This window comes from Zosterops lateralis, assembly GCF_965231275.1.
Source record: "Zosterops lateralis genome assembly, chromosome: 8".
Classification (NCBI taxonomy): domain Eukaryota; kingdom Metazoa; phylum Chordata; class Aves; order Passeriformes; family Zosteropidae; genus Zosterops; species Zosterops lateralis.
In genome coordinates, this window is record NC_139768.1 from 12,843,631 (window position 1) to 12,870,337 (window position 26,707).

Here is a 26,707-nt window from a genome sequence, read left to right on the forward strand (position 1 = left end):
CTTTTTATCTCATCAAAAGCAACTGCACTGAGGAATTGTACATGGAAACTTTTTCAGAGTCACCTTGGCAACTGTAAATCTGTACTAAAGAGAACTGTCCCTGCAAGATTAAATGAATGTTTATTTTGCTGATACACATAAAAACTGGTGGTTTTTTTTAATAGAATAACATGCAGTTCACAAAATTTTAATATAGTGAACCCTCTTGGTTTACACTGTTTTGTTAGTTTTCTTCCCCTGCACAGTTCTGTTAGTGTAGTGTAGGAGCATGCATATATTGGGCCGAAAAGATTCTACTTTCTCAATCTAACAGGAATTGTTTTGATAACAAGGTTAACTGCTTTTAGAAATCTTTCAAGGATTAAGATTGTACTTTGAGACATCCAAGAAACTGATGTTTTGTTTCTTTCAATGCCCACCCTTGGAAGTCTTTCACTAAAAAACTGCCAGAAGAATCTGACAGTTATGAATCTGACAGTTATCTTACCTTATGCTCACTTTGAGAATGCTCCAAAATGCATTTCTTGAGGCAGAAGGTAACTTTGAAGGCAGAAGTCGAACAGAAATGGTCTAGGTCAGTTTAGGTTAATGCACATCGTTGTATTCTTTCTGCAAAAGGTCTTCTCTCATTCTTGCAAAGTACTGCAGTCCCAGACTGAAATTAGAATGGATGTAAAATTAGAAGTGCTTGAACAGGTCACAGGTATGCGTGTTTTGGGCGCTAAGGATAGACTTGGCTCACAGTGTACCTGAAGTACTGGACATGAGCTGAGACTAAAGAAAGTTCAAGTTTTGGCAAAGCTGCTTTCACTCTAGAAAATTTGCAGCTGTAATTCTGTATCCCTTGAACTTCTTGTGAAGTGTTTATTTTTATAAGTGTTCAGTATCTGATGTATCTTTCAGTTCTAGCTTAGTTTAATCTGTAAAACATAAAGATATGTTTTCAGTTACAGGATTTATTTCAATCATGATTGAAGCCTTCCTTCAATAAGCATGGTGCTTCTAGCATGTTACAGTTCAAAATTTAAATATGATTTTTTTTTGTCTGAAATTAAAACTCCTAACACCATTAAAGCTATTTTTCTGTATAATTCATGACTCTTCCAAACAATATTAAAGAAAAAAAATTGTCAGAATCCTTATACAATGACTGTGTTTTTCCTAATGTTTCTTTATTCTAGAATCCTTGGATGAGCTGACTTGCTTAGTGGTAAAGTTATTTTCAGAAGTAGAGAATAAAAATGTCCCTATACCAGAGTTTCCTGAACATCCTTTCCAAGAAGAGCATCTCCGGGTGTGTATAGAGATATGTCTTCCATCCAGAGTGTATATTTTAAATGTTATTTTTTTATGTTTCAGTAATACACTGTGCACTTCACTACTCTTTTATCAATGTCCCTGTTAAGTTCCATATTTCTTTACTGTTTTCCCTACTCACTTTTACATGCTGAGTATAGTTTTGTATAGTTTATAGTAAGAGGTTGGACATTTGGTTCCAGCTATAAGCAACTGTGAGATAATTAATTTTCCTTGTTTGTATCATGAATGGCTGAAGTGTTGACCTAAGTTTTAGATACTTTGGAGATTTGGGAGATGTGTTTGTAATGTGTGTGTGTGTGTAAAGGGAACATGATACATGCTGCTGATATGAATAAAGTAAATGAGTTTCCCTTTGTTTATGGGTTTCCTTGTTTATTTTTCCCCTCAGCAACTTTACAAAGTGGTACCCATTAAGGACATTAGAAATCTTTATGTCACATTTCCTATACCAGACCTTCAGAAATACTATAAATCAAACCCTGGCCATTACCTTGGCCATCTGATTGGGCATGAAGGCCCAGGGAGTCTTCTATCAGAGCTTAAGGCCAAAGGTAAGTCCTTTGAGGATAGAGAATTGAAAAATATTTGATTGCACAGTATTTTAAAGTTTAGTTACGTTTCACTTAAAACAGACCTCTATATGTTAAAGCCTTCATCTATTTGAGTAATAAGTCATGTTGTGCTTTATTTTTGTTTCTGCAGCAGGTAGGAATAAATAGGTAACAGTCACTCAGGCTGCTGAGGCTATTATTTCGTGGACTCCACTTTATGTGCCTTCTTTAGAGAGTTAAAAGAACTTCAGCACAATTATCTTGTCACTAACTTTGAGATTACTGTCAGGTCCCTTAATGTCTGGAAGATTACAATGGTGGACATTTTGCTATTTTACTTTATATCATTCTGTTCCAAACAGAAGTAAATTATCCAGTAATCAAATGATCCTGAGTACAAAATCAGATAGATCCATATCTGAGTACGAAATCAGAGAGGTCTGACTTGTGTTATGTTTAACTTGCACTGTTGCATTAAGGAAGTAAAGGAAAACACGTAAATGAATCAAAATGGGTTTTTAAAAAATTATGTTGCTGAAGCATGCAAAAAGTTGTATAAATTGTTATAGATTTGTTTATGTAATATAGTTTCTTTTTAATGACATAGGATGGGTAAATACTCTTGTCGGAGGCCAGAAGGAAGGTGCTAGAGGTTTCATGTTTTTCATCATTAACGTGGACTTGACAGAAGAAGGGCTTTGTAAGTGAAGCACCGTCTGTATTCTGTGTTATTGTTGATGTGATGGTTTTGTGTTTGTATCTAAAGAGACTAATTCTTACTATAGCTTGAAAGCCAGTTTATTTTAATTAACTTGTTATTATTCTGTGTTTAGTTCCTCTAAGTATGCTAACACACTTCACCTAACAAAATCAACTTATTTAAGGTTATATTAAATTAGTTAGTTGAATACCTTAAATAAACTTCTTTAAAAGAAGAGCTGTTAATGCCTTTCTGTGCTATTTATTAATACTATTTAGACCCGAGTTAAATTATATTGTAAATCAGTACTTTTATATAAAGACGTGTTCAGTGCAGTTCTTGGAATTAGCTGGGGACATGAACATTTACCTTAAATTCATGTCTGAGAAAGGAAAATTTAACTTTGTTGGTGGGATTGCAGATCCACAGATTAAAGATCTTGATGTATCAAAGTATAATTTAAAAAAATCATATTTGTGTTCATTACATTTCTTTTTTGTGCAAAACTGAGTGAATTATTAAGTATTTTTTTCTTTTCAGTGCATGTTGAAGACATTATTTTGCACATGTTTCAGTATATTCAAAAGCTACGTATAGAAGGACCTCAAGAATGGGTTTTCCAAGAGTGCAAGGTAATTGGGGCTGTAACATGTGGTGGCATCAGCAGCTCTTTTCTTTTTACAAACTTTTATTATTTTTTTATTATTAGATTATTTGACTTTGTAACTAGCATTTAATAATCACATGGTAATTAAATTCATTAATTTTTAGAATGTAACATGACACAAATGACAAGTACATTTAGTGGAAAATGCTCTTGTAGAGCTGGGAGTTAAAATAGCATAATGGAGGTGAAGGAAGAGGGATCATGCTCTGTCCACAAGGATTTTACGTAACTTTGCTTAGTCTTCACTGAAAAAGGGGGAAACATTTACTGTGAGGAGCAACATTGAACTGGAAATTGAAATGGTTGCTATTCTACCCCTTCCTTCTTTCATGTGTTAAATTGTATAGTTGAGATTGTAGAGGCAATAGGACATTGTTTGTTACCCTCATCTTTTAAAAGTCAACTAAAGGCTTTCCATGAAGTACTTTGGCAGTGCATATCAGTCTTTGCTGAACTGTTCATGCTTCTTACAAGCCTGGATAGTTCTGTATACACAAGAGCAAAAATGTAAAGTGTCCTATTAGATAGCATTGCTCTTCTCAGTGTCAGTGTTAAGCAAACCCAGTTTTATGTATAGTCTCATTGGTTCAGTACATATGCTTGGGGTAAAGATTTCTTTTCCTATCTCAGCTTTCTTTGATCCAGACTGTTGAGTATTTCTGAAAGTAGAAATTCTGCAGCTGAGTTAGCCTTGTCTCATACACTTTGACACTGTATACCTCTGAAAGGAGTCTAAGGTCTTGTTATCCTCTGCTAAAAGTCCCAATGAATTCGTTTCCCTGTCAGAGTAAGCAAATACAGGGTTTGGAAAAGGTAATTCCATCTGTCTCACCCTGGTGCCTTTCCCTTGCTCCTCTCCTCTCAGCCCCAGCACTCCTGAGACTGTGGGGTGAGTCAGAGAGCTGGCAAACGAGTAGGAAAAGAACCTTTCTGAGTTTACTTTCAGCTGAATTGTTGGGTTAATCAGTCTGCATGGTTTCATGGAAGGATGGACTGTCCTTTTCACTGCCTTAAAAGTCAGATCTCTTTAATTCACCCTTGCCATTGTATCCTAAGAATGATGTGTTTTATTTCTGTGGCTGAGACAGCAAAAAGAAACACACTTTTTCTGTCTCTAAACTTACTCTTGGCTGACTGAACAAAAGGAAGGGAAAAGGAAGAGAGAGAGGCTTCAGTTCGTTAACATATGACAAGCATTGCACTGGAACACTGTGTACTGGTTGGATCAGAGTTGGTGTGTTTCCAAATTAGCAGGAAATTTGAATGTATGAGTGATGAGGCTGTGTGAAAACGACTTATAAGACTTGTATAACACTTCACATTACGAGACTATCACAAATTGCTTGTGAGTTTGATGCAACTTGAATATTACTGAAAACTTATGTTAGATACTTCTCTGCTATAAAGTGGATACAACAAAAGTACTTCCTTTTCTTTCATTATAGAAAGGAATTAAGTAGCCAGTAATTATTCTTAAAATAGGCTTTCATTTATGCTCTTTAATCATTGATACATTGTTTTATAGGATCTAAATGCTGTGGCATTCAGATTTAAAGATAAGGAGCGACCACGAGGTTACACATCAAAGCTTGGAGGAATGTTGCATGTAAGTGGAGGGGGTTGTTTTTGTTTGGTTGTTGTTTTTTCTAATAATATTTTAACAGTGTGTTTGATTATCCAGTTAATAAATACAGGCATATGTGAAGCTCCTTTGCACTTTTTGTACACTGCATAGGCCTTAGTTTTGGCAGTCAGTAAGTTACATTCTGTTCACTCTACCATTTTATGCTTTTGTACTTGATAGAACTGATTGTATGGTAACTGGAGGTGCTATTTGATCTCTTTCAGTGTTTCTTAGGACATATGTACCTTGCCATTGTGTTTGTCTGGTAGCTAAGTGTTCTCTAGGGAAATACTAGACAAATAATATTTTATCATAAACAATATGTTCCTTAGTTCACAGTGTTGAAATACTGCAGTAAGCAGAAATGTTTGTATTAAGATTGCAAATTACAAATGCTTGACTATACTGATGTGATTGCATATTGGTACTCATGTAGCTTTTACTTGGTCTTAATTATTTAATGCAAAATTTCCCTCATTTCGTGCTAATGAGAGATTTAGGGGGGATTGCTGAGATTTTTTTTGTCTAGTGAAATTATGCAGCTTTTATACATTGCAGCAATTCTTTATTGCATAGCTAATGTCTGCATCTATTCAGAGAAATTTTTGGTTTCTTTTCAGGAATTACTGTTACTGGTTGTAGACCTTTAATCTGTAAAGTTTAAAATAATGCTTAATTTTCAAATTCTCTTTCTGTTTGCTAAAAAGCATTAGACTTGGCTGAAAGCATGTAAATGGATATTTAAAGAGCTCCTGCTTGGCAGGCTGTCTCTTACTTTTTTCTGTTAAATGACTTAAATCTCTAACAGTCTTTCAGTGGCTTCTATTTATTGGATCATTTCTGATTACAAATGCTGTGTCCAAAAATCAGGCCAGGAAGTTGCCAGCAGTGTTCCAAAGAGCAGGGTATTGAATCAAGGCTCTATTTTTTTTTAAACTGTCTTTCTTTTGCTTTGCTTTGCAGTATGAATGGTAATTTTCTGCTCTAGTAGTTAAATGAGAATCAAATTCTGGATCTTTAGCATTCACATTAGAATTTTTAATAACACAGATTTGGTTCATTGTCCTTGGTCTCCACCCCCCACCGTCCTTTCTCTTTTGCAAAATGCTTTTTGTGACTTACTCTCTGTTCTGGAAGTCATTCCACTGTGATTTTTTTTGTATAATGTAGATAATTCAGAAAGCCATTTTGTAATAATTCTGGTTGAAAAAATACACATACACTTGTATGGCAGAGTGCAAGTCCTCAGTGCTTATGTCACCTGGTAGTTTTCCCTTGGTAAACAGGTGTTTATCAAGGAAGTTTTCATGTCAACCATATTAATCATTTTCAGATGAGTTTTAGCTTTTTTTTCCTAATGTAGCCATGTACCTTAAGAGATTTTCAGTTTGACCCTAAACAAAACGTGTTAGCATTAAAAGTGCTTAAAATTTTATTATGCTTTTAGATATTGAAATATAATTTCCTCTAACTTATTGTAAATAAGAATTGAATTATTAGAGAGGTCTAAAAAACCCTAGCTTTTTTGTTTCTTTGTTTTATTTTGCTTATTTATGTTTTGTTTTCCCCAAATGCACTCTAGTATTTGGTATTCTTTTATCTTCAGAAATATCCTGCAGGGGTCAGCATTTACCATGTTATTTTTACTTTAATCAAAATACCATTTAAAGGTGGGTGACTTTTATATTGAGACATAAAATATTTTGAGAGAAGAATGGTAAATATACAGTATGTAAAATTGCCTAATACTTGAAAAACATGATGACACAGTTAGAATGCTACTCCCTCTTGTTTAGTTTTGAGAGAGATTTTAAAGCATCCTACACACTCCTAATTTGAAACTACCAAGGTAATACAGATTTAGTGACCAGAAGTGTTTGCTTTTGTTTCCTCTACTGAACCATAGCTTTTTCATGCTTAGTTTTGTTTAATTCATCTACATCTTCATTCTTGGCTTTGTTTTTTAGTATTATCCTATAGAAGAAGTATTAGCTGCTGAATATTTGCTTGAAGAATTCAGGCCTGATTTAATAGAGATGGTACTGGATAAACTGAGACCAGAAAACGTTCGGTAAGTTAAACTGTATTTTAACACAAACATTATAAGAAAGCAGATGAACTAATGGAAACACAAAATCTTAGATGTCTCTTGCAGCTCCAGAGTAAATGTGATTGAAAAATCTTCACTATGCTTCTTAGTATGAGAAGGTCTTAGATATATGCTAATTTATTTCCAAAGGTTCATGTATCTCAAACAATTATTGGATAAAGTCAGGTAAACTTGAATTATGAACTGTGTTTGCAAATGTCATGGGGTCCTGGTGTTTCCAGTGATATGCAAGTAAGGATACAATAAATGGAGTTGCCTTTATCAGTAACAGTAGTTGCCATAGTAATTAATGCCCTTTAAAGAAGGGCCTATATCTTGGTATGTGGGTGTGCATCTGTGTGTAATGTGTGTGGGATGCTTCGACTGAAGCTTGACTATGTCAAGAGATCATATTTTGAACAAACAATACTTTAATGAAAATCTCCAGTTCTCTTTCCTAAAATATTTAATACTTCTATATTTTGAATGTATTTTCATGTTACTCTACCACCCAAGTTCTTAAATTTGATACTTCTAACATATAAGCATTGTTTTTAGAATGTGTAATTACTTGCTCTCTGTAGAAGGCAAGCTTAACCACATTCCACGTGAATGTGAACTTTTAACTGGTTTTAGAGTTGCTTACAAGCAATAAGTAAACCTGAGCTGATGTGATTTAGTAAAGAAGCTGCAGGTGTCAATGAGATCTGATGTTTATTAGAGCTGCACATAGCTTTGAGGCATAGCTCTTAGCATTGCAAGAAAACAGTCAATATTACCTGATTCATAATGTAAATTGGGTCTTTGTTACTACCCAGAGAACTTCCAATGCATCTTCTTACTCAAGCATTGAAAAATTGCTAGAGGAAATGAATGCAGGTACATACAAGCATAGATTCTTTATCTTGTCAAGTGCTCTTGGATGCTACAGACCACTCACCACTTTTCTGTGTTGCTCCTGTTGCTGGCTGTGCCAGTCTTCTGACATTTTTTCCAGCTGTCAGTACTTCAGCATAAGACAGCCATAATGAACCCAGTTCAAAAATTAGAGAGTACTGGTAGAGGGAGAAAGTTCAAGCCTATAGAATGTGGCCAGAAGCATAAGAAAGTGGTGATGGTTTTTAGAAGAAGGTGGTGTGTTTTTTTCAGTTACATAGAAAACATTTATTTCACAATGTTCTTTTGTAATGTAGGCTCACATCTGCACTTTGCAATTCTGCATTCCTCTTTGTCCCTTGCTGGAATAAAGGGGGTGGGACAAGAAAAGAGCAAGATGAGCAAGAATTTAATTAAAGAGGAAAAAGTAATTCTAAAAAGATACAGAATTTAGGTGTAGCATGCTTGAAACATGAGTAATCAAAGAAGACAATAGCTTTCTAAGGTATATGTCTTCATATAGTAGTTTTGAAGGGTTGCATCAGTCTTTTCTCATTTGACAAAGTGACTTCTGGTAAATGGACATTTTCTCCACAGTTGGTAATTGGGGATTAATTTGAAATAAAAACTAGATTTTTTTTTTTTTTGCAAGATGGAATATGTCTAAAACAGACATGAACTGAAGATTAACTTCATTATATTAAGCAACTAATAATAGTTTGAGCCTTCAGATAGTGGAGATAGATGTTTCAGAATTGGTCATTAGTAACCTCTGTGGGTCTCTATAATTATAGGCTTTAAATGTCATGTGTTTCATCTTGCTTTCTTCTAGCTGGTGCTTTTTGGATGTTATGTTTAATGTTCCTTCAGGACTAATTTTATTATCTCTTTACGTGACTTAAGAAAGAGATGTCATTTAATAGATGAAGAAATGTGCCATTTTAAAATTTTGTATTAAAAAGATGCTAAATATCGGGAGAAAAAAATTACTTTCAGAACTGGAATAAACCTGGTTTTATGGCCTCTTCAGTTAACTGTTAAAGAAATGATATGTTGTCTTTGTTGCAGGCATTTTAGTAGGGCTTCAAGATAATAAATACAAGCGGGTTACTTCTCTGAAGTTTAAGTGCCCATAGCTATGCTGACAGCTGTCCCACTAAGGCTTAAATGTTAATACACAGGAACTAGAGACTGTCCAGAGGCTGATTAAATGCAGCTCTAGCAGCCAAATTCAGCAAAGCAGTGCTATTCTAACATGGGTGGAATGAGGCCTGCAGGAGGTCTGTAGTGATGTAGCAGCAGGCATGCTTTGAGTTTGGAGCAGAATAATGGGAACTGTATTGCTTATTACGTGTGGACTAAGACAGTGTTTGTATTTGCCACAACAACTGTACATCTTAGTTCTCTCCACGTTCTGACTGTTTGTATTCTCAAAAAGTATAACTTACAAAAATAAATGCAAAACATCAACCCGAATTTAGGGTTCCCAGATGTCATGTAGCTTTTTCCTACTGCCCTAGATGATGCCTTTTTTTCAGTTTAGACTAAAAAGTCATGGTTATGCTTCCATATACTTTCTGTAATAATACTGGAATCTGATTTTTCTTAGATTTAAAAGTATAAGTCAATTTCTTTTTTCTTAGATTTAAAAGTATAAGTCAATTTCGCATCAGATGGTTAAAGACCTGAGCTAATCACACTTTCCTACTTCCATTTGACTGAAAGAAAATACTTGTGTATAGTACTAGATTCCTTTTAGATACATTTTAAGCATTTATCCTGTGAAATAAGTAGAATGAAATGAACTGCAATTTAAAAAAATCTTTTACTTAACTAAGATCCATCAAAGTATAGTATAATATAACAGGGAATATAATTTATAGTATCTTTCATTTTAAATTGTTGGCAGGATACATTTTCTTGGGAAGGGGAAACTGAAGTATTACTCAGAGTGATTTCATGGTACATTACAAAGATTCAAGAAAGCCACTGTGGATTTTATTTTTAGTGGGCTCTCTTGAAAGAATGATTTGAGATTACAGATGTTAATAAAAGGGTCCCTTTGTGTTACATTTTTTTAAAATTGCATCTGTACCTACGTGAATTTAATGAATTACCAATTCAGTAGCCTGCTCCCTTTTGTCTTTTCTTGAGCAATTTTATATACTAATAAAAAAACCTTTGCACATTGGCTTTAAATATCTGTGTTGTTTGGTTGTCCACCATTTACTGTGTATGCTCATGTGATACGTATGCTCATATTTACCTTTCTGTTCCCCCTTTTCATCAAAGAATTTTGTGCCACATCCTAACTTTGGCTGTTGTTTGGCATTGTTTTCTTGTTTTTATTGATTTTTTTTTTCATTTTATGTCTTGCATACATTCTGTCTTGAGGTGCTTTAGTTGGCATTGATTTGAATTTTTTCTTTGTATTGTGGTTTTGTTTATAATTTCTTTTTCATTCACCTATACTAAGGACTCTTGGCATAGCTGTATTTTAGTAACTGCATTCATTGTCTCTTTCATAAGTATAGTTTTTCAATTATTATTTTCTTAACAAACTTTTGAGTTTAAAAAGCATGAAAAAAAATTCATACTCACAGATGGTAGGAGGTATGCATGTGCTTCCATTTGATTGAGCCATAACAGAAAGTGTTCATATTCCCCTCCCACCCCCGCACACTACTTGTTGCATTTAGTGCCTTAATTTCCCTGAGAGAGAAACTTTTTAAAATTTAAGTCTCATTTTTACTTGTTCAAACTGTATTGGGTTTTACCAGCCATCTGTGAAGGTAAGGGAATAGACTTGGCATGTGTCACAATCTTAGCTGAAAAATGTAATTTTCCTATCATTTCCAAGGCATTTTTTTCCCTTCAACATCTGCAGAATAAATGCTCTTACTAAAATTTGAGAAGATAGTGACTCACCAGATTAAGCAGCTAAAGAACATTTTCCCCTGGATAGTAAGTGCGATTTTTTTGTCTATTGGTAGCAGAAGTGCAGCACTAGTACTTTCCTAGAGGGAAGAGAAATAAAATAAATGCCAAAAATATAGATAGAGAAATTTCTAACTACTGGAATTTCACAGACTCTCAACGAAGTTATCTCAGTGCAGTTAGTGATGCTCACCCTGAAGGTAAACAGTCTAGAAATGTTTGTGTTTGTTTTTTTTGGATCTGAGCAAACAATTTTTAAAATCACAATTTGTTCACTTATTTCCCCCCACAAATCCTTGGTAGCAACTTAGTTTTACTGAACCCTAAGAAATAACTTGTGTTTCTGCAGTGATGAGAGTGCTGCACCCCAGCAGCATCTCTGTGTGTAGTTTCCCCTTCTCTGGTTTCTGAGGGGATTTGTATGTGAGGGGCTTTGAGTAAAGTTTTACTTATGGTTGTGAGGGAACTTATGAGTAAGTATAGGCTTTTGTTATTTTTGTCTCAGGCATGTTGTGTTATGCATTTGAGATAAAAGTAATTTCTTCCATTGCTTGACAATATCATAATTTGGAAGACAAAGGTTAAATTAGGTCCAAAAAAATCAATCCTTTATAAGAATAAATTTGCTTTGACACGTTTGTTACTAATGTCACAAATACTGATTAAGTTTTCTAAGCCTATTACTTTTCCACCTTTAGAACCTTGAGTTTTGTTATGGAAATCTGGAGTATAATAGTTGATAATCTTTTGTGGAAGTACATTCATTTTAAAGCACACATTCTCTTCCCAAGTAACACTGTCATGTGGATTTCTCACTTGTAGCTTCAATTTTGATTTCAGGAGAGTGAAAAACAAGATAGTGTTTAATAAATATATATCACATTATAAAAACTGTGGTTGTTAATGAAATTGGGGAAAACAGCAGTTTGCATGTACAAGAATGTATATGCAGAAGTAAAGAGCATTTATAGTTTGTTGTGTTCCATATCCATAAATGGCTCAAGCCTAAATACACTTCAAGCAAGTCCTATTGAAGATCAGCTGATTGCCAGTCTTGCTTTCCCAGTGCATTCCCACACTGTCTTAAAACATATGGATGTTCTAGTGCAATACAGCACAACAGAGAAATAAAAGCAGAAGTAATGTTATATAATTGGTGACTTTAGAGATGGATTACAATATATTGAAATACCTGCATAGCATAGTATTTCTACTTGCAGTGCTTCTCTTTTTTTCTGTCCTGATCTTCTTTCCTGTTGGTCTTAAGTTGTAATTCTTGGGCAGACAAAATGCCTTTTGATTTTTTATATTGTTGTGGGTATGTTTCTGACAGCTCAAAATGTCAGTAATCATTCCAGTAGTGATTTGAGATAAAAGGAAGGCAGGAGGATCTCTTGGAAGAGAACTGCTTGAAGAATTACAATGTTGATTTCCACAGTTTTGTTTCCTGTACAGTGAGTAGATGATTATTTTTAGCTCTTGAATTTTAGTATGTTCCTGCAGGAAATGTTTGGGTGCTTGGATTGTGACTACTGTTTGAGCATCAGTATGTTTGAGAAGGGTAGGAGGAGGAAATGTTGAATAACAGACATATCCTAACAGTATATTCTAGCATAATAGATCTTTGTCTTGCTGCCCTAACCATATGATTATTGGAATTTTATTAGGATAATTTTTTCGCTTAAGACTCTTACTTCTTTTTCTTCTTTATTTACTGCACAAAAAGACCTGGTAGGCTTCTCTGAAATTCTAGGAGACTTTATTGTTTTTGTAGTCTCTTCGCAACTTTGTACCTGTGTTGTGGTTTAACCCCAGCCAGCAGCCAAGCCCCACACAGCCTCTTGCTCACCCACCTACCAGTGGGGTCATGGAGAGAATCACAAGGGTAAAAGCTGGAAAACTCATGAGTTGAGATACAGACAGTTTAATAGGGAAAGCAAAAGAAAAAAAAAAAAAGGCAAAGCAAGGAATCAATTTGCTGCTTCCAGAGGGCACGCAGGCATTCAGCCATGTCCAGGAGAGCAGGTGATTGTGCTGCCTTTTTTTGACCATTTCAGATTTCGTAGAAACATCTAATTACTCTTAAACCTAATCACTTCCATTGAATAGTCTCTTGTGTTGCACACTGTTCAACAGAATTAAAGGAATTTTCTTGATACCTATCACTTAGGCTACTAACAAAATACTGATAAGTTTGTAATTTTCTTTTTTCTGGATTTCTTCTTTTTAAGGTGTGTTCTTTAGTACAGGCAGCACCTGAATGATTCTCTTAGTCACATGGTTTAGTTTTAGGTTGTCCTGCAAGAAGCACAGAGTTGAACATGAGATGATCATTGAGTCCCTTTCAAATTGAGGTTATCTACAATTCTTTGATAAGACTGGAATAAGATTCCTATAATCAGTATTTTCATGTATTTGGATGTTCATATAGGTGGTGTATAAAACATAATTGCTTCATCAGTTTTCTAGAAGATTGCAAGAACTGCTTTCTGTTTCCTGGAACAAAAACAGAGTCTTAAAAATAGAAATTGCATGCAACACTACTGGTGTAACCCCAGGTTGTAACACTTTAGGAAAAGCTGTGACATTAAATGACTGTGGCAACCTGATTTCATGCTTAACCTTAGTATGTAGTTCAGTGGACTTATATGTGCTCTTGTACCCTGTAACTATCTATGGACTGTGTGTAGAAATAAAGGTATTCTGGTGATGGAGCAGAAACAGTGCTTGGAATAGTGTCTCAGTCTTTTCTCAGACATAATCATGCCAAAGTGCTTTGTCTCTCTGTTTTCAGAGTTGCAATAGTTTCCAAGTCTTTTGAAGGAAAAACTGATCGAACAGAAGAATGGTATGGAACACAGTACAAGCAAGAAGCAATTTCTGATGAAGTTATTAAGGCATGTTAAAATTTATAACATTCTAATATCTGCAAATGAAAGTTGGTAGTAATTTTCCCTGCAGTTGAAAGGGGCACTTAAATCAGATGTTCTTCATAGCGTGAAAATCATACAATCAGTCTGTTTAATGTTAAAGGAAGCAAAAATGTTATGTTAGTTTTTAGATTTCAAATATTTATTACATATGATGGATATATTTTAATGGTTATAAACCATGTTAAGTACAGGGAATGTTACACTATTTTTTCTGTAGAAGATCCCTAATATGCAGTGACTGCCTAAAAATGTAAGCATTAACTTGTATGAAATTTAAACTCTCTATTATATGTTAATGAATTGATCAGTACTTAAAAAAGGAAATTTTAAAAACTGTTACGTGTAACTGTTTCTGAAGTTGATTTTTTCAATATAGAAAGCAAGTATGTTTTGCCAGTTAAATGAAATTGTAAAAATCAAAATTCCAAAAAAGGAGGGAGGCAAGTCCTTGCTGAAAGTTATTATAGTTCTAATCTTCTGAGAGGAGATGGCTGTAAAATTTACCTTAGGGCCAAATTGAACCTTCTAAGAGTGCTCTGGACAGACATTACATAGGAACACTTCCTTTAGCTTGACCATACCCATGTTCTTGATTAGAATTCTTGGTTAAATGTTTAGTTTAATACTTAATTTACAGTTCATGGTTGCAGAAAATATAAGATATAAACCCACCCTTCTCTCTGCTATAAGCTTTCCAAAATTATTTATCTGTCATCCTCCTAAGAGCGATTCATCCTGCTGATAGCCTACTTTGGCTTGTTTTCCCAGGTATTTCTCTCTTGCCCTGTTATCTTAATAATATTTACACATAAGGTAGTGGAATGCATTTTCAGATCTTTTGTTTCAGTGTAAAATGAATAAGCCCATATATGCTTTAATTAAGCAGAAACTGGCATAGCTTGATTGTTTCTCCTATTGATCTAGAAATGGCAAAATGCTGACCTGAATGGGAAATTCAAGCTTCCAATGAAGAATGAGTTTATTCCTACAAACTTTGAGATTTTGCCACTGGAAAAAGATGCGACACAGTACCCTGCCCTTATCAAGGTAAACTGTCTGTATTTGTCCTGTTTGCTGCCTAACCTTCTGGGAAGTTAGAATTTAATTCGTCTGGTTTTTACAATACAGATCATCTCATATTCCAAAGTATAGTTAACAGAAAAGTATAGAACTTCAATATTTTGCTACAAAGAGAGTAAAGAGTTAATTCTTGCTGAACTTTGGATTATGACAGTTTGTGTTCCTAGGAAAGTGAATCTAGATACAGCTTGAACTTTCTCTGCCCTTTTGAAAGTGTGTCAACAATTGATAAAAATAGCAGTAAAGCTGTTTATTCAGCAGAAGGGTGACTGCCACTTAGATTTTTTTGATCACTGTTGAGTAAGTCAAGGGTAGGCAATAGGCAAGGCTATTGTTTTGTAACTGTGTATAGAAAATGCCTGTGATTGCATGGAAAAAGTAAGAGAAGTGTCATTCAGTGATTTCAAAATCTAGTGAATATATATTAAACATAGTGAATATATCTGTATTCACTGTATGTATTGAATATAGCAATTCATGCAATATGAATTTAAGGGGATAATTCTAAGTGGTGAAGAGACTTTTTTTTAAAGTAGTAGCATATTTAGATGACTTAATGAAACCTCTTTTCTTGACACAGGACACTGCTATGAGCAAACTATGGTTCAAGCAAGATGACAAATTTTTTTTGCCAAAAGCTTGTCTCAACTTTGAATTTTTCAGGTATGCAATGTTAAGTATATCACATAAAGTCAGCTCCAAAACTTTATTGGGAATCTGCGTTTGTGTGGCAAACGCTTTCTTGCATGTATTGACACTTTAGAATCTTTGTCCTTACTTTGAATATATAATAAGGCTTAGATGCAGGAAGGCACATCTAAAATATGCAGTTATTTAGTATCAAGAAATTTGATGTGCTCCTTCTCTATTAACAGGAACAGTTTACTGAACAATACTCTTAAACCAAATTTCCTTTGATATTTTATTTGCTATACTTGAAATATACCTGCCAACAGAACCCACTAGATATTGAAATATCCGTCTCTAACAGTAATTATGTGTTTTTAAATTAATTACTAAATTACAGCTATTTTAAGATGTGTTTTCTTTATGAAATGCTTTTCTGATAGTAATTCTAGGCTCAAATTCTCTTTTCATTTGCGTAATGCAAATTAGTTTTAAAAGTGCTTAAAATTTTGGGATTTTACTTAACTGACGCCCATAACTGATTGTACTCTTCTTTTAGAAGAGCATTGTCTATATTAACAATGAACTTTGATTCTGACCTCAAGATGTATGATAAAATGATGTAATGTTAATTCTGGTCTTGCATGACTTTCATCGTAGGAAGATAATCTTTATTTTTTAAGTGAGCATGACAATGATGGACCTTCTTAATAATGTTCCTTTCAAGTAATACATTTCTAGCTTTTGAATGAAAAAAACTGCTGTTTTTAAAGTGCAGCTGTTTCTGTGTTGAACTATTGAAGGCTAGAAAAAATTCAGGGACTCTCCTTTTGCCTAATTAAATTATTTGGTGATATTTGTGGAAGGGCCATTGTAGGAGCTTGCATAGATGCAGTGTTGAATTCTTGTTTTGGGAGACCACTTGAAATTTTTCTTGCAAGATATTATAATACAGGGGTTTTTTTCAGTGTGTGTTGTGTCTTGGTACTGGTTACCTGGGCATTTTCTCTTTGCTTTTTGAAACCACAGGCCAGATGTTACAACTGTTTCAACTTGGATGTGTCAGGAAATGGAGGATCAAAACGGGAACTCTCCATCTCTTATTCAGAGAACACAATTGCAGTGCTTTGCCTTCTTTTTCATTCTTGGTGGCTTTCCCTTGTACTATGTTTGGCCAAAATCCAAAATAGGATTTTACTGATGGACACTGAGCTTACAGTTGTGGTGGTTTTTAAAATCAATTCAGGTGAACTATAAGTGGTTCAATCTCTAAGAGTTTGTGAGTGAATAAAAGATAATTGGATTTATGTAGATGTCCTGGTTTAGGGCAGATTTCGGGAGAAAACTTCTGAAGAGGCCCCTCCCCCCACCAGTTTGGGAGATATAAATCTCATTTGAGAAAAGTGGAAGAAGCCTGTTCATTTAACAAGCACAGTACTCACAAATGTGAAAAGAAAAAAAAATAATATTAAACAATGAAATCTTTTGTTGTTCTGACGAGATGGCAATTTCAGAAAGTCCTCTTGTAGTTGAGTCCTTTTCGTGAGTGTGTCCTCGACTTTCTCTCATTCTCTCAGGGGCTCGGGTCTGGTGTCCCGGCAGTGCAGCTTACTAAAAAACTATCTGAAAGGAGAGCTCTCTCTCACTGTCCCTGCTGGAGACAAATCAGTCCAAGAGAAGGAATGCAGGGGAGCAAGTGCAGTTTCTGCTTCTTCTCCCCCTCTTTGCTTGGAACCAGTCTTAAAGGTGCAGAATTTAATATCCAGCACAAACAGAACAGGTGATTGGGGATACAAGCATCATAAAGTCCCCCTAGGATGGCAGAGCACACAAAGGTGTATGTGTATGCAATACACACAATATCACAGAATTGTTTGTGTTGGAAGCGACCTTTAAAGATCTAGTCCAGCTCTCCTGCAACAAGCTGGGATATCTTACCTAGATCTGTGGGGATGGTATTTCCCAGTTAGATTTATGTTTTCATCTCAGTGAGCCCTTATAAAAAGCCAGAAGTAGTTGAGCTTTGCTGACCATTGTGGTGGAATGATTTGCCTCTTTCTTCCTAGGAACAGTTCCAGGTGAGAGCTGGCTTTTTTCTTAGGGTTGGGAGCAAGGGTTCTTTCCTTTTTCCTCAAAAATGACATGGTAATTGTGTGTGAGCAGGAGCAAGGAAATTCTGACAATACTGGGTGCATCATCTCTAAAAGATGTAAGCAGGTTTGTCTAGTTTTGATACTTTAAAAAGGTTCTTGGAGAATCTGTCTCTATTTGATCGTGCTGATGGTCATCGAAGAAAATGGTGGAATGTGGAGTGTTTATTCATGAGAGTTGATGGAATCACTCATATCTCATGGGACCAAGTGAATTGTTGAATAAAGCCGTCTTTATGACAGGGGTGTTCATAAAGAGTCTAAGCCTCAGTTCTAGATCAGAGTATGAAGCCTGCACTACCTTTTAGTGGATTACAAGTTTGTTCACACTACAGGCTGCTTCAGTTTGATAAAAAAAAAAAAAACTGGGAGGATTTCTTCTGCCTGCAGCCCTGATCAACATGAAGCATAGAAAGAATTCTGGTCCAGATGTTACAGCAGCAATTGATGTGTAGATAAATTAAGAGGAAATTGCTGAGGTTGGTTTCTCCCTTAAATATACAAATTGCACAGGAACAATATGTGTGTGAACCTCTTGAAATCACCTTGTTCCAAAACTGAAAATCCTTATGAATCCTTGTGTTAAAGAAACATCACAGTAAAAACATCTGACTTACTGCTCAGCCTAAAAGAGGATGATAAGCTTTTGCATTTGTATGAATTGCAACTTAAGAACTCAAAAAGTATCCTTTTTTAAAAGGAAGTAAAACAACCATGTAGTGTGATGATGCCTTGAAAGTTCTTTCAAGGTAGTTAGCAACTCAGAACTTCAGCGTTGGATTCCAGCTATGTCACTTACAGGTGTTTGAAAGGGGAGAATACTAGACTTGACAATTTTTTTTAATGCACCATTGATGATTGAGTTGTTCTACTTCTTCAAGTTTAGTTGAAAAATAAGCTTTTTTAATTCTAGAAATAAGCATTTGTTTACAAAACTGTCAGTAATAGGAAGCAACTCCCAGAACAGTGTTGTAATAATTGTTTTCTGTTATTTTTCACTTGGGGATTAATGATCTAGTAGTTGTGATTTTTTTTCAAAACTCCCAGTTGGCCTTTGCCAGCTATGTGAGAATACAGAATTTAAAACTGATACAGACATAGTAATCACTAAAACTGATTAAGTCTGTATTCTAGTATCAAAATGGGAAAGAATATAATGAGTTTGGAGGAAGGTTTGTGGGATTGACCTACATCTTGATTTGAATTTGCTCTTAATTTAAAAATACAACAGTAATTGGATTTATATAGTTTGGTGTATTGAAGTTGCTCAGTTTGGGAAATTCTCATTGTAGGGAGAAATGCAAATACCAATTCTTTTGTCTTTTTTACTGACCTGTTTGTTTAATCTGGGCTAAGATTTCAGACTATAGCAGCCTCTGCTTCTCAAATATGTATATTTGAAACTATTAATTTAGTTTGTTAAAATATGTTCTGTGCTTCCTTTTCTTAATCTAAAAGGAAGGAGAAGTTAAAACCTACAAGGAACTTTCTTAAAAATATCTTTGCGATGTGTTTTAGTTATCAGTCTGTGTGTTGTGGTCATGTTTTACTACAGTGAAATACCTTGCTGTATAGGTGTAAACATGAGTAATAGCCTGAATATCTGACTGCTTCAGGAAAAAGTCAGGTTTGAGTTGTAAGCCGTATCCTGACGGCAAATGCTTCAGATACTGCTGATCATTTCTGTGAAATTGGTAATGAATTTACATGCACTTCAGAGATTTTAGCAATACATATAGTACAGAAAACTTGTCTTCTCAAGTCTTTAAAACAAACAGGTGTTTAACAATTAGCATGGTTGAAACATGGCTTGAGTCTTTGAGTTGCATTTCTCTTTTTGAGAAATTTGCAATGGTGTTGTGTGTGATCATGCGCTCCTAATGCAACAGTAGGTTTTGGAGAGTTGTTGCCATTAAAATATAACACAACTGTGGTAGTGAGAAAATGGATATGCCAGACTTCTCTCTTGAGCTGACCGTGGCATGTACTGCAAATTGTCATACCACCAATTGTTGATCTCCTAATTTTTGAAGTAGAAACTGATAGCGTATGAGTATTAATTACTTTAATGTTCAGTACACGGACTTTCAATTTGGTCTGTTAAATTATGTTGGTATATTTAGTTGCTTTTACTCCTGGTGTATTCTGACTGTGCAGCCAAGTAAATAAAACATGTCTTGATTTATGAGCACGCATAGAATATCTCTGGGATCTTGAGTATGTTTAGTCAAACCATATGCAAGCTAAATAACTCTTTTCAGATGTGTTCATATTTGTCTTCATAATAGGAGTCCTTCAGAATGGGATCCATCAGCATAAAAACTGAAAATACTGTTTCCTTCAGATCAAACTTAAAAGGCCAAAAGAAACATAGAAATAATTTTAAACTGCATATTTTACTTTCAACATTTTCTTCCAGCCCATTTGCTTACGTGGATCCCTTGCATTGTAACATGGCCTATTTGTACCTTGAACTACTCAAAGACTCCCTCAACGAGTATGCATATGCAGCAGAACTAGCTGGCTTGAACTATGATCTCCAAAATACCATCTATGGGATGTATGTAAGTACCCAAATCAAGGAAAAGCTTAGAGCCTTAAAACTACTTCCACTCATCAACATTTTTATATTGATTTGATGGAAGGACTTTCAAATAAAAAATAAAGGCTGTTAGTCCTTTTGATCTTGGTTATTAGCCATCCTTTCTTTGATTTGAATTTTAAGTTGAATTTTGTTAAAAGTCTTCAACAGTCTTTTAGTTCTCATTAAGCAAATTTACTTCTTTTTTTTATCATTCGTGAAATTAATTAGTTTGTAAGATTTCTTCCTCCATTAAAAAAAAATGCAACCCTAATCCAAGCTTACGTATTTATTGGTCAGATATCTACTAAAAACTTTCTGACTGGTGGGGTAAGAGACCCCCTTTTCATGCTATTAAATAAATAGTATACTTCTGCTTTCCTGTTCAAGAACTACTGATCATGAGGCTGCATATACATACTCTTCAGTCATGTTTCTTCATCCATTACCTTGTCACTGCCTGAGGTATCAAAGCATTTCTTTTGTTTTTCTTTTTGTTAGTCGCTACATTTATGCTGATCCTCTCCATTGCAACATGACATACCTGTTTATCAGGTTATTGAAGGATGATTTAAAAGAGTATACATATGCAGCACGCCTCTCAGGTTTGGTCTATGGCATTGCATCAGGAATGAATGCAATACTTGTAAGTAAGAAAAGAACGCAGGAGGAAATGAAACAGCTTGGGAGTTGTTGAGCTTGGAGAAAACATTTGACTTCTGCATTTCTAAATGAGATGGTTAATGTTTATTTTTCCTTGCATATATCTCGTGAATTAAAGACAATGCAAGACTGTATTTTAATCAGTACTGAGTGACCTGTTTAAGATTGCAGTGTCTTGTGAACATGCGTGTAGTGCAATTGATGCATTCTGGTTCACATTTTTACTTGCTTGCATGATAATCTGCAAAGTACTATTGCTGGTTTCTATATAAAAAGATTAACTTTTCTGTTGAATGAACCCTCAGCTTTACAAATTTTGTTATAATTCTCTAATTCTACTGTAGTGAGCTGTGGAGATGGATTGTGCATGTGTTCACTAGAATGCAGTGCTGGATATTTATGGCTTTTTCTTTTGTTTCTAACACGTGTTTTATAATCTGTTATAAAGAGCTAACTTGATAAATTTTGATATTGTTATAAATGCTTATTTCTTATTCAGCTTCTCCTGTGAGATTAATGATAGGAGATTTTAATAGTCTCTCTTGAAGTTTGGTTAAAAGCTTTTATTAGCCACCCTTATATGCCAGAATGTGTTTTGAAATTTCCTGTGGAAGTGTTACTTTCCGAAGTGTTACTTTCCGAAGTAGAAGAATGTACTGTATATTTTCTTAATGTTTTCTGTGTGAGAGAGTGCTGCATTTTTTTTTTTTATCCAACACAAATCTAATTTCCTGGTTGCATTCACCTGACTTACTGCAAACATGGTTGTCCTCAGTTTCAGAGCTTGCTGGTGTTTGTGTGATCAGGGTTAATTCTTTTAAAAAAAAAGTGTGTAATTTTCTTCATTTTTAGTCAGTTATTTTAAATATTACTTGAGACTTTGTAATATTATTTTCCATATTGTGAGAAGTTTTATAATTAATAAGTGTGACTTATTAATGACTATAGTGATGCTTTGAGCAAGGGCAGATGCTACTCTGAGAAGTCACCCGTGGTGCTTGTTGAGCACTTCAGGTCCCTGTGCTAATTTAGGATACTAGCCTTTGTCATAAACCCATTTATGATAAGTTTTTCTTCAAATTCGTTGTTCAGCTATGTTTCAGCAACTACAGAACAAAAAAATTCTTCCTGCTGAAAAGCAAGAATTCTGTATGTTGGTTTGAGTTCTATAGTTTAGTTTTACTCCTAATTAAACTGCACAAGTCCAATCAAATTCCTGGTTCAAGAGACCAAATTTTGAAGTTTTTCCCTGCAAAAAAGACCTTCTAAAGCCTTTTTTTGCCAGAGAAATTTTCTGTAGCTTGATGAATTCATACAGTAATTTTTAAGTTTCATGTTATTTTTTAAATGAGTAAGTCTATTTCATTTATACTTTCAAAAATATGTATGATCAGATCAATACATCATTATGGTTCCAGGATGACTCCCTTGATGTTTCAGCTCAGCAGCATCCTGGTTATAAAGTGTGCTTCTGTTTATAGCACCTTTCTTTTTTAGTTTTGCTTACTTCCACTTAAATATTCTTTGATCAACAACATAGATATGAATCAAGGGTAAAAGTAAATTGGAGAGAGTATTTTAGAGGGTTGTGAATCCAAACTTCATTAATAAAGTTAGAAACCTAGATTAAAACCGTTTCAGTACTCCAAGACTCAACACCGTAATCATTAAAAATCTGTGTTCTGAGTACAGTTTACTCACACCAACATGAAATAACATTAATTCTGTGCATTTAGAACTCTTGTGCAAATATGCAATATTGTATTTGTCAGTCAGTTACCTTTTGATGGGTAAAGGGATTTAACTTAAGAATGATTAAATGTTCCCTAATGGTGAGTTCCGTAAGTATTGAAAAGTGCATTGCTCATTGAATTGTACAAGACTTGGTAATGGCTTTATTCGTTTATCTTCCACATTTAAAGCAACTTATGCACTTTTCCCGTAGCTCTCCGTAAAAGGTTATAATGACAAGCAGCACATCTTGCTCAAGAAGATCATTGAGAAAATGGCAACTTTTGAGATCGATGAAAAGCGATTTGAAATTATCAAGGAAGCGGTAAGCTGCGTGAGAAACTCACATTTTGGAGTAATTGAAAATTGAATGCATTGACCTGATAGGAGATCAGAGGGCTGTCTGTCCATGGAAATAAAGAGTGAAATTCTGGGTTAGTGGGACTTCAGATGCTTTTTTCTTTTTTGTGGCTGTGAGTTCCTCAGAGCTGTGTATATAACATTCTTTGGTTAAAAGTAATTGGTCCTGGAATCTTTTTTTAGTCAGTCTTTCTTATGATGTATCAAGGAAGCACAGCTTGCTTTGGTAGGAGTAGAAATCTAAGTAGGGGAATGGAGGGGAAAATCCTAAATTTATATCCTGTTTTGCAAATTGGAAAGGCTTCAGTAGGACTAGCCATAGAAGAAGTGGGAAATGGATGAAGGGGGGGAAAGGAAGTGTTGAAAAAGTTTGCAACATTTCTTTTCCCCAGATTTGTATTCGCTCCTGGGCTCTGCTCCTTTGGTGCAAAGGCAACCACGTGGTTTATACGTGCTGATTTCTAGAAGCTACATCAGCTGGGGAAATTGCGTTTTTTTCCCCATGTCTATGCCAAACAGATAAGGGAGATACCAACAGATAAGCCAGATACTTCTGGCTTCTGTTTGGAGCAGACAGAAGGAGATATATCCTCAGCAGCCTGAGGCTCACTGTTGATCACTCACATGCCCTGAAATGAGTTACTTTTTCCCTGCACTGGAAATGCTTCCAGCTTGCCAAAACTATTAGTTTGCACTTTCCAATTTCTCTGGTAGAAGAGAATGGTTTTGCTTATTTTGTAAAAGTGCAGCTGGACTAGAAGAAAGTTTTTTGCAGGAGCTCTCTGGTTCTTCTCACAAACCTCCTTCATCCATGCAAAACATGCAGAGAATTTTCCAGATGCTCCAGATTTTGTCTCACCAAGTCAGCCATAGGAGTCAAGAGGCAGAAAAATACATTTTCTCGTAGCAGTGTTCCCTCACCCCTGGTCAGTCATCACAGAATGCAAATTTCCTGGGTAGAGCAACTTGATCTAAACTCTTTTTTAACTGCAATAATTTAATTTCTAGGCATTAATCAGCGTGTTTGATTTCATGCCCATTTCAACCATCTTAATGGTTTCTGCTTAATCCAAAAGCTCAGAGGCCCACATTAGTACTGAGGTCATACATATAACACAATAAAAGTTCTAACAGTCAAGAGAATGTTCTCAATATCTGAACTGTATCTTATTGATACAAAGTTGAGACTACAATGTTAATAATATGTTCAGAACTCTATTTCTAAATTTCTAACTTGAACATGATTATTTTGGTTTAGTACATGAGATCACTTAACAACTTCAGGGCTGAACAGCCTCACCAGCATGCAATGTATTATCTCCGACTCCTGATGACAGAAGTTGCTTGGACCAAAGATGAATTAAAAGAAGCTCTAGATGGTAATGTTCTGCCACTTTATTATTTTTTAAATTATGTCACTTAACTAGTGAGGGTATGTGTGTTGAACTCTGGTCACTATTCAAGGGAAGCCCCTGCAGTGCCAGGCCTGAGCTGATGCTGGTCATGCTGCACTTGCCCTCCAGTTTCAAGAAAGTAGAGTAGTAGTTCATGGAAAAGGCCTCAAATAGCAAAACTTGCAGGTAAAAGTTCTGGCAAAACTTGACTAACTTTGGGGGTAAATGAACCTGGATATGGTGAATCCAATACTTAATCAACATCAGTAAAATCATTTGGCTCTCCTTGACATCTTACAGGCAGATTGGAGTGTATCTGCATTGTGCTTCCCAATGTGCAAAATATTTTGGTTTTTTACAATTATTGGGGAATCCTAGCCTATGTTTCTGTAGGTAATTCTTTCTGTAGATAACGACAACAATAATAAAGAACATTGTAGCTTTTAACACAAAGTAAGCACCCCAGTATATTTAAAGGAAAAAGAAGTTTCAAATTAAGAGATTTAAGTGATTTTTCAAGTCTAGGTGGAGTGGGGTTCTGAGCAGCCAGCCTAATGAAGGGTGTCCCTGCCCATGGCAGAGGTGTCAGAACTAGATGATGGTTAAGATCCCTTTCAACCCAAGCCATTCTGTGGTAATTCTGTGTTTGTAATAATAGCTGAAGAACTTTTCCCTACCTGCATTTTACTGTGTTGTATTAAAAGTCGGTTCCTAGGACAGTTTGCACAATGTCTTGTGATATCTTCTTGGAATACACTGACATTTTTGAAGAAGAATACCTGGCTTTTGTATTTATTTGAGGGGTTTGATTGTGAACTTGTATCCATGAACACCTCATCCAACCATCCTTCCTCTTACTCCATTGATTCTATATATTAAAGTATATTTTGCATATATATGTATGAAAACTACTTTGCACGGACAGGCTGGATAGAATGTGTGTGTAGGTGTTGTGCATGTGTCCTCTAGCATATATTGCCAAAATACTCTTCTTGTGTATCTTTGTTCCAAAGTTAATATCAAAACACTGTATTTGAGTTGAAGTTCTTTGTTTTAGTCTGGATGGTAAATGCGTAGAGTCTTTCTGGAGCAATATAAACAACATGCTGCTTGTTTAGTAAATAACTAAGGCTTTTCCTTGGAACACCACCTGAATGATTGCAAGTGTTTTCTCTGGAGGATGAGTGTTTGTTCAGCATGATTGGAAACGCAGCAGCTTTTTTTTTTTTTTTTTAAATCTGGGTCAAGACAGCATGTGAATTCTAAGTGAAATAAGCTGTATGATGAGTACTGCTATTTAGACCTGGAAGCATTCCAATCTTGCGTTTTTAAGGAGAGATTCACTTCTTCATAATGACAAATTTCTTCTCCTCTGAGAAGTGCACTGTATCTAAGGATGACTTAGGCTTAGGTCCTTCATAATTTAAAAATGCATTTGAGTGATTTAACTGTCTAAATATCTATTGTAGATGTCACCCTTCCCCGTCTCAAGGCCTTCATAGCCCAGCTGTTGTCACGGTTACACATTGAAGCTCTTCTCCATGGCAATATAACAAAACAGGTTGGTCTGATACTTTCTTAATAAAACATTTTTCATTTAAAAACAGCATGAAAATTGAGCACTAGTTTAATCTTTGCAGATCTTGAAGCAGTTTTGCCAAATGTGATTTCATAATTTAACTTTGTACTTTTTTTATCTTTATAGGAGTAGGAGAGTGTAATTTTTTCCACTTTAGCTTTATTAGGCTAAGTGCTGCCTCTATATTGTTCTTGGAAATGTAATAAAAACAACTTAGGATCTAAGTATTTGAAAGTCTAAGTTGCATATCATTACTGTGATCAAGCTGCAGAAGGAATGATGTGCTGCAGATCTTGCATTTTTCCATTGGAAACTTTCAGAATAACTAGCAAAGAATTAAGAATTCAGTATTCTTCCAAATTAAGTAGTTTGTACATAGCTAAACAGGAAATGGTGGACCATAAAAAGCCAAGTGTCAACCCTCAGGAGAGTAGAGCTCAGAAAACATTTGTTTTATCTTCCATTAAAATAGTAAGATTTTGCATTTCCATATGAAATCTTAGGAAATACTTGAATATGTATACCAACACAAATTCTTATGTGCTTTTTCATTCTTTTATTGTAAGGCTTATTCACAGTATTTTGGGTTAGAACAGCTCTGGGGTAGTTTACTAGCAGGAGCTGTTCTAGACAGTGCTACTGACTGCTGAATGTATGGAGGAGAAATTTAATTTGTAAGGAAAAAATAAGATTGGAAGGAGCTAAGAGCATGGAGAGACAAACTTTTCTTTGTCAAGAATGTCTCTAAAGTACTTGTTAAAAATTTATAAATAAAAAATCAAAAATACTTTAAAAAATGTCCTTCTGGCTGAAAAATTAAAGAATCGTCTCTTCTTCCTTTCCTT

At 35.0% G+C, this 26,707-nt stretch overlaps 1 protein-coding gene across 5 annotated transcripts in view; it reads left to right on the top strand.

Annotated features, from left to right (window-relative positions):
• IDE (insulin degrading enzyme) overlaps positions 1 to 26,707 on the top strand; it is a 53,961-nt gene that overhangs the window by 13,951 nt on the left and 13,303 nt on the right. For all 5 annotated transcript variants that reach the window (XM_083866509.1, XM_083866506.1, XM_083866508.1 and 2 more), the window contains exons 6-18: positions 1,182 to 1,294; positions 1,709 to 1,871; positions 2,479 to 2,571; positions 3,112 to 3,203; positions 4,764 to 4,844; positions 6,830 to 6,933; positions 13,559 to 13,661; positions 14,622 to 14,744; positions 15,358 to 15,440; positions 19,974 to 20,118; positions 22,744 to 22,854; positions 24,148 to 24,268; positions 25,753 to 25,844. In XM_083866509.1, coding sequence (XP_083722635.1) covers positions 1,182 to 1,294; positions 1,709 to 1,871; positions 2,479 to 2,571; positions 3,112 to 3,203; positions 4,764 to 4,844; positions 6,830 to 6,933; positions 13,559 to 13,661; positions 14,622 to 14,744; positions 15,358 to 15,440; positions 19,974 to 20,118; positions 22,744 to 22,854; positions 24,148 to 24,268; positions 25,753 to 25,844 — 1,424 coding nt within the window. The remainder of the gene's footprint in view (positions 1 to 1,181; positions 1,295 to 1,708; positions 1,872 to 2,478; positions 2,572 to 3,111; positions 3,204 to 4,763; positions 4,845 to 6,829; positions 6,934 to 13,558; positions 13,662 to 14,621; positions 14,745 to 15,357; positions 15,441 to 19,973; positions 20,119 to 22,743; positions 22,855 to 24,147; positions 24,269 to 25,752; positions 25,845 to 26,707) is intronic.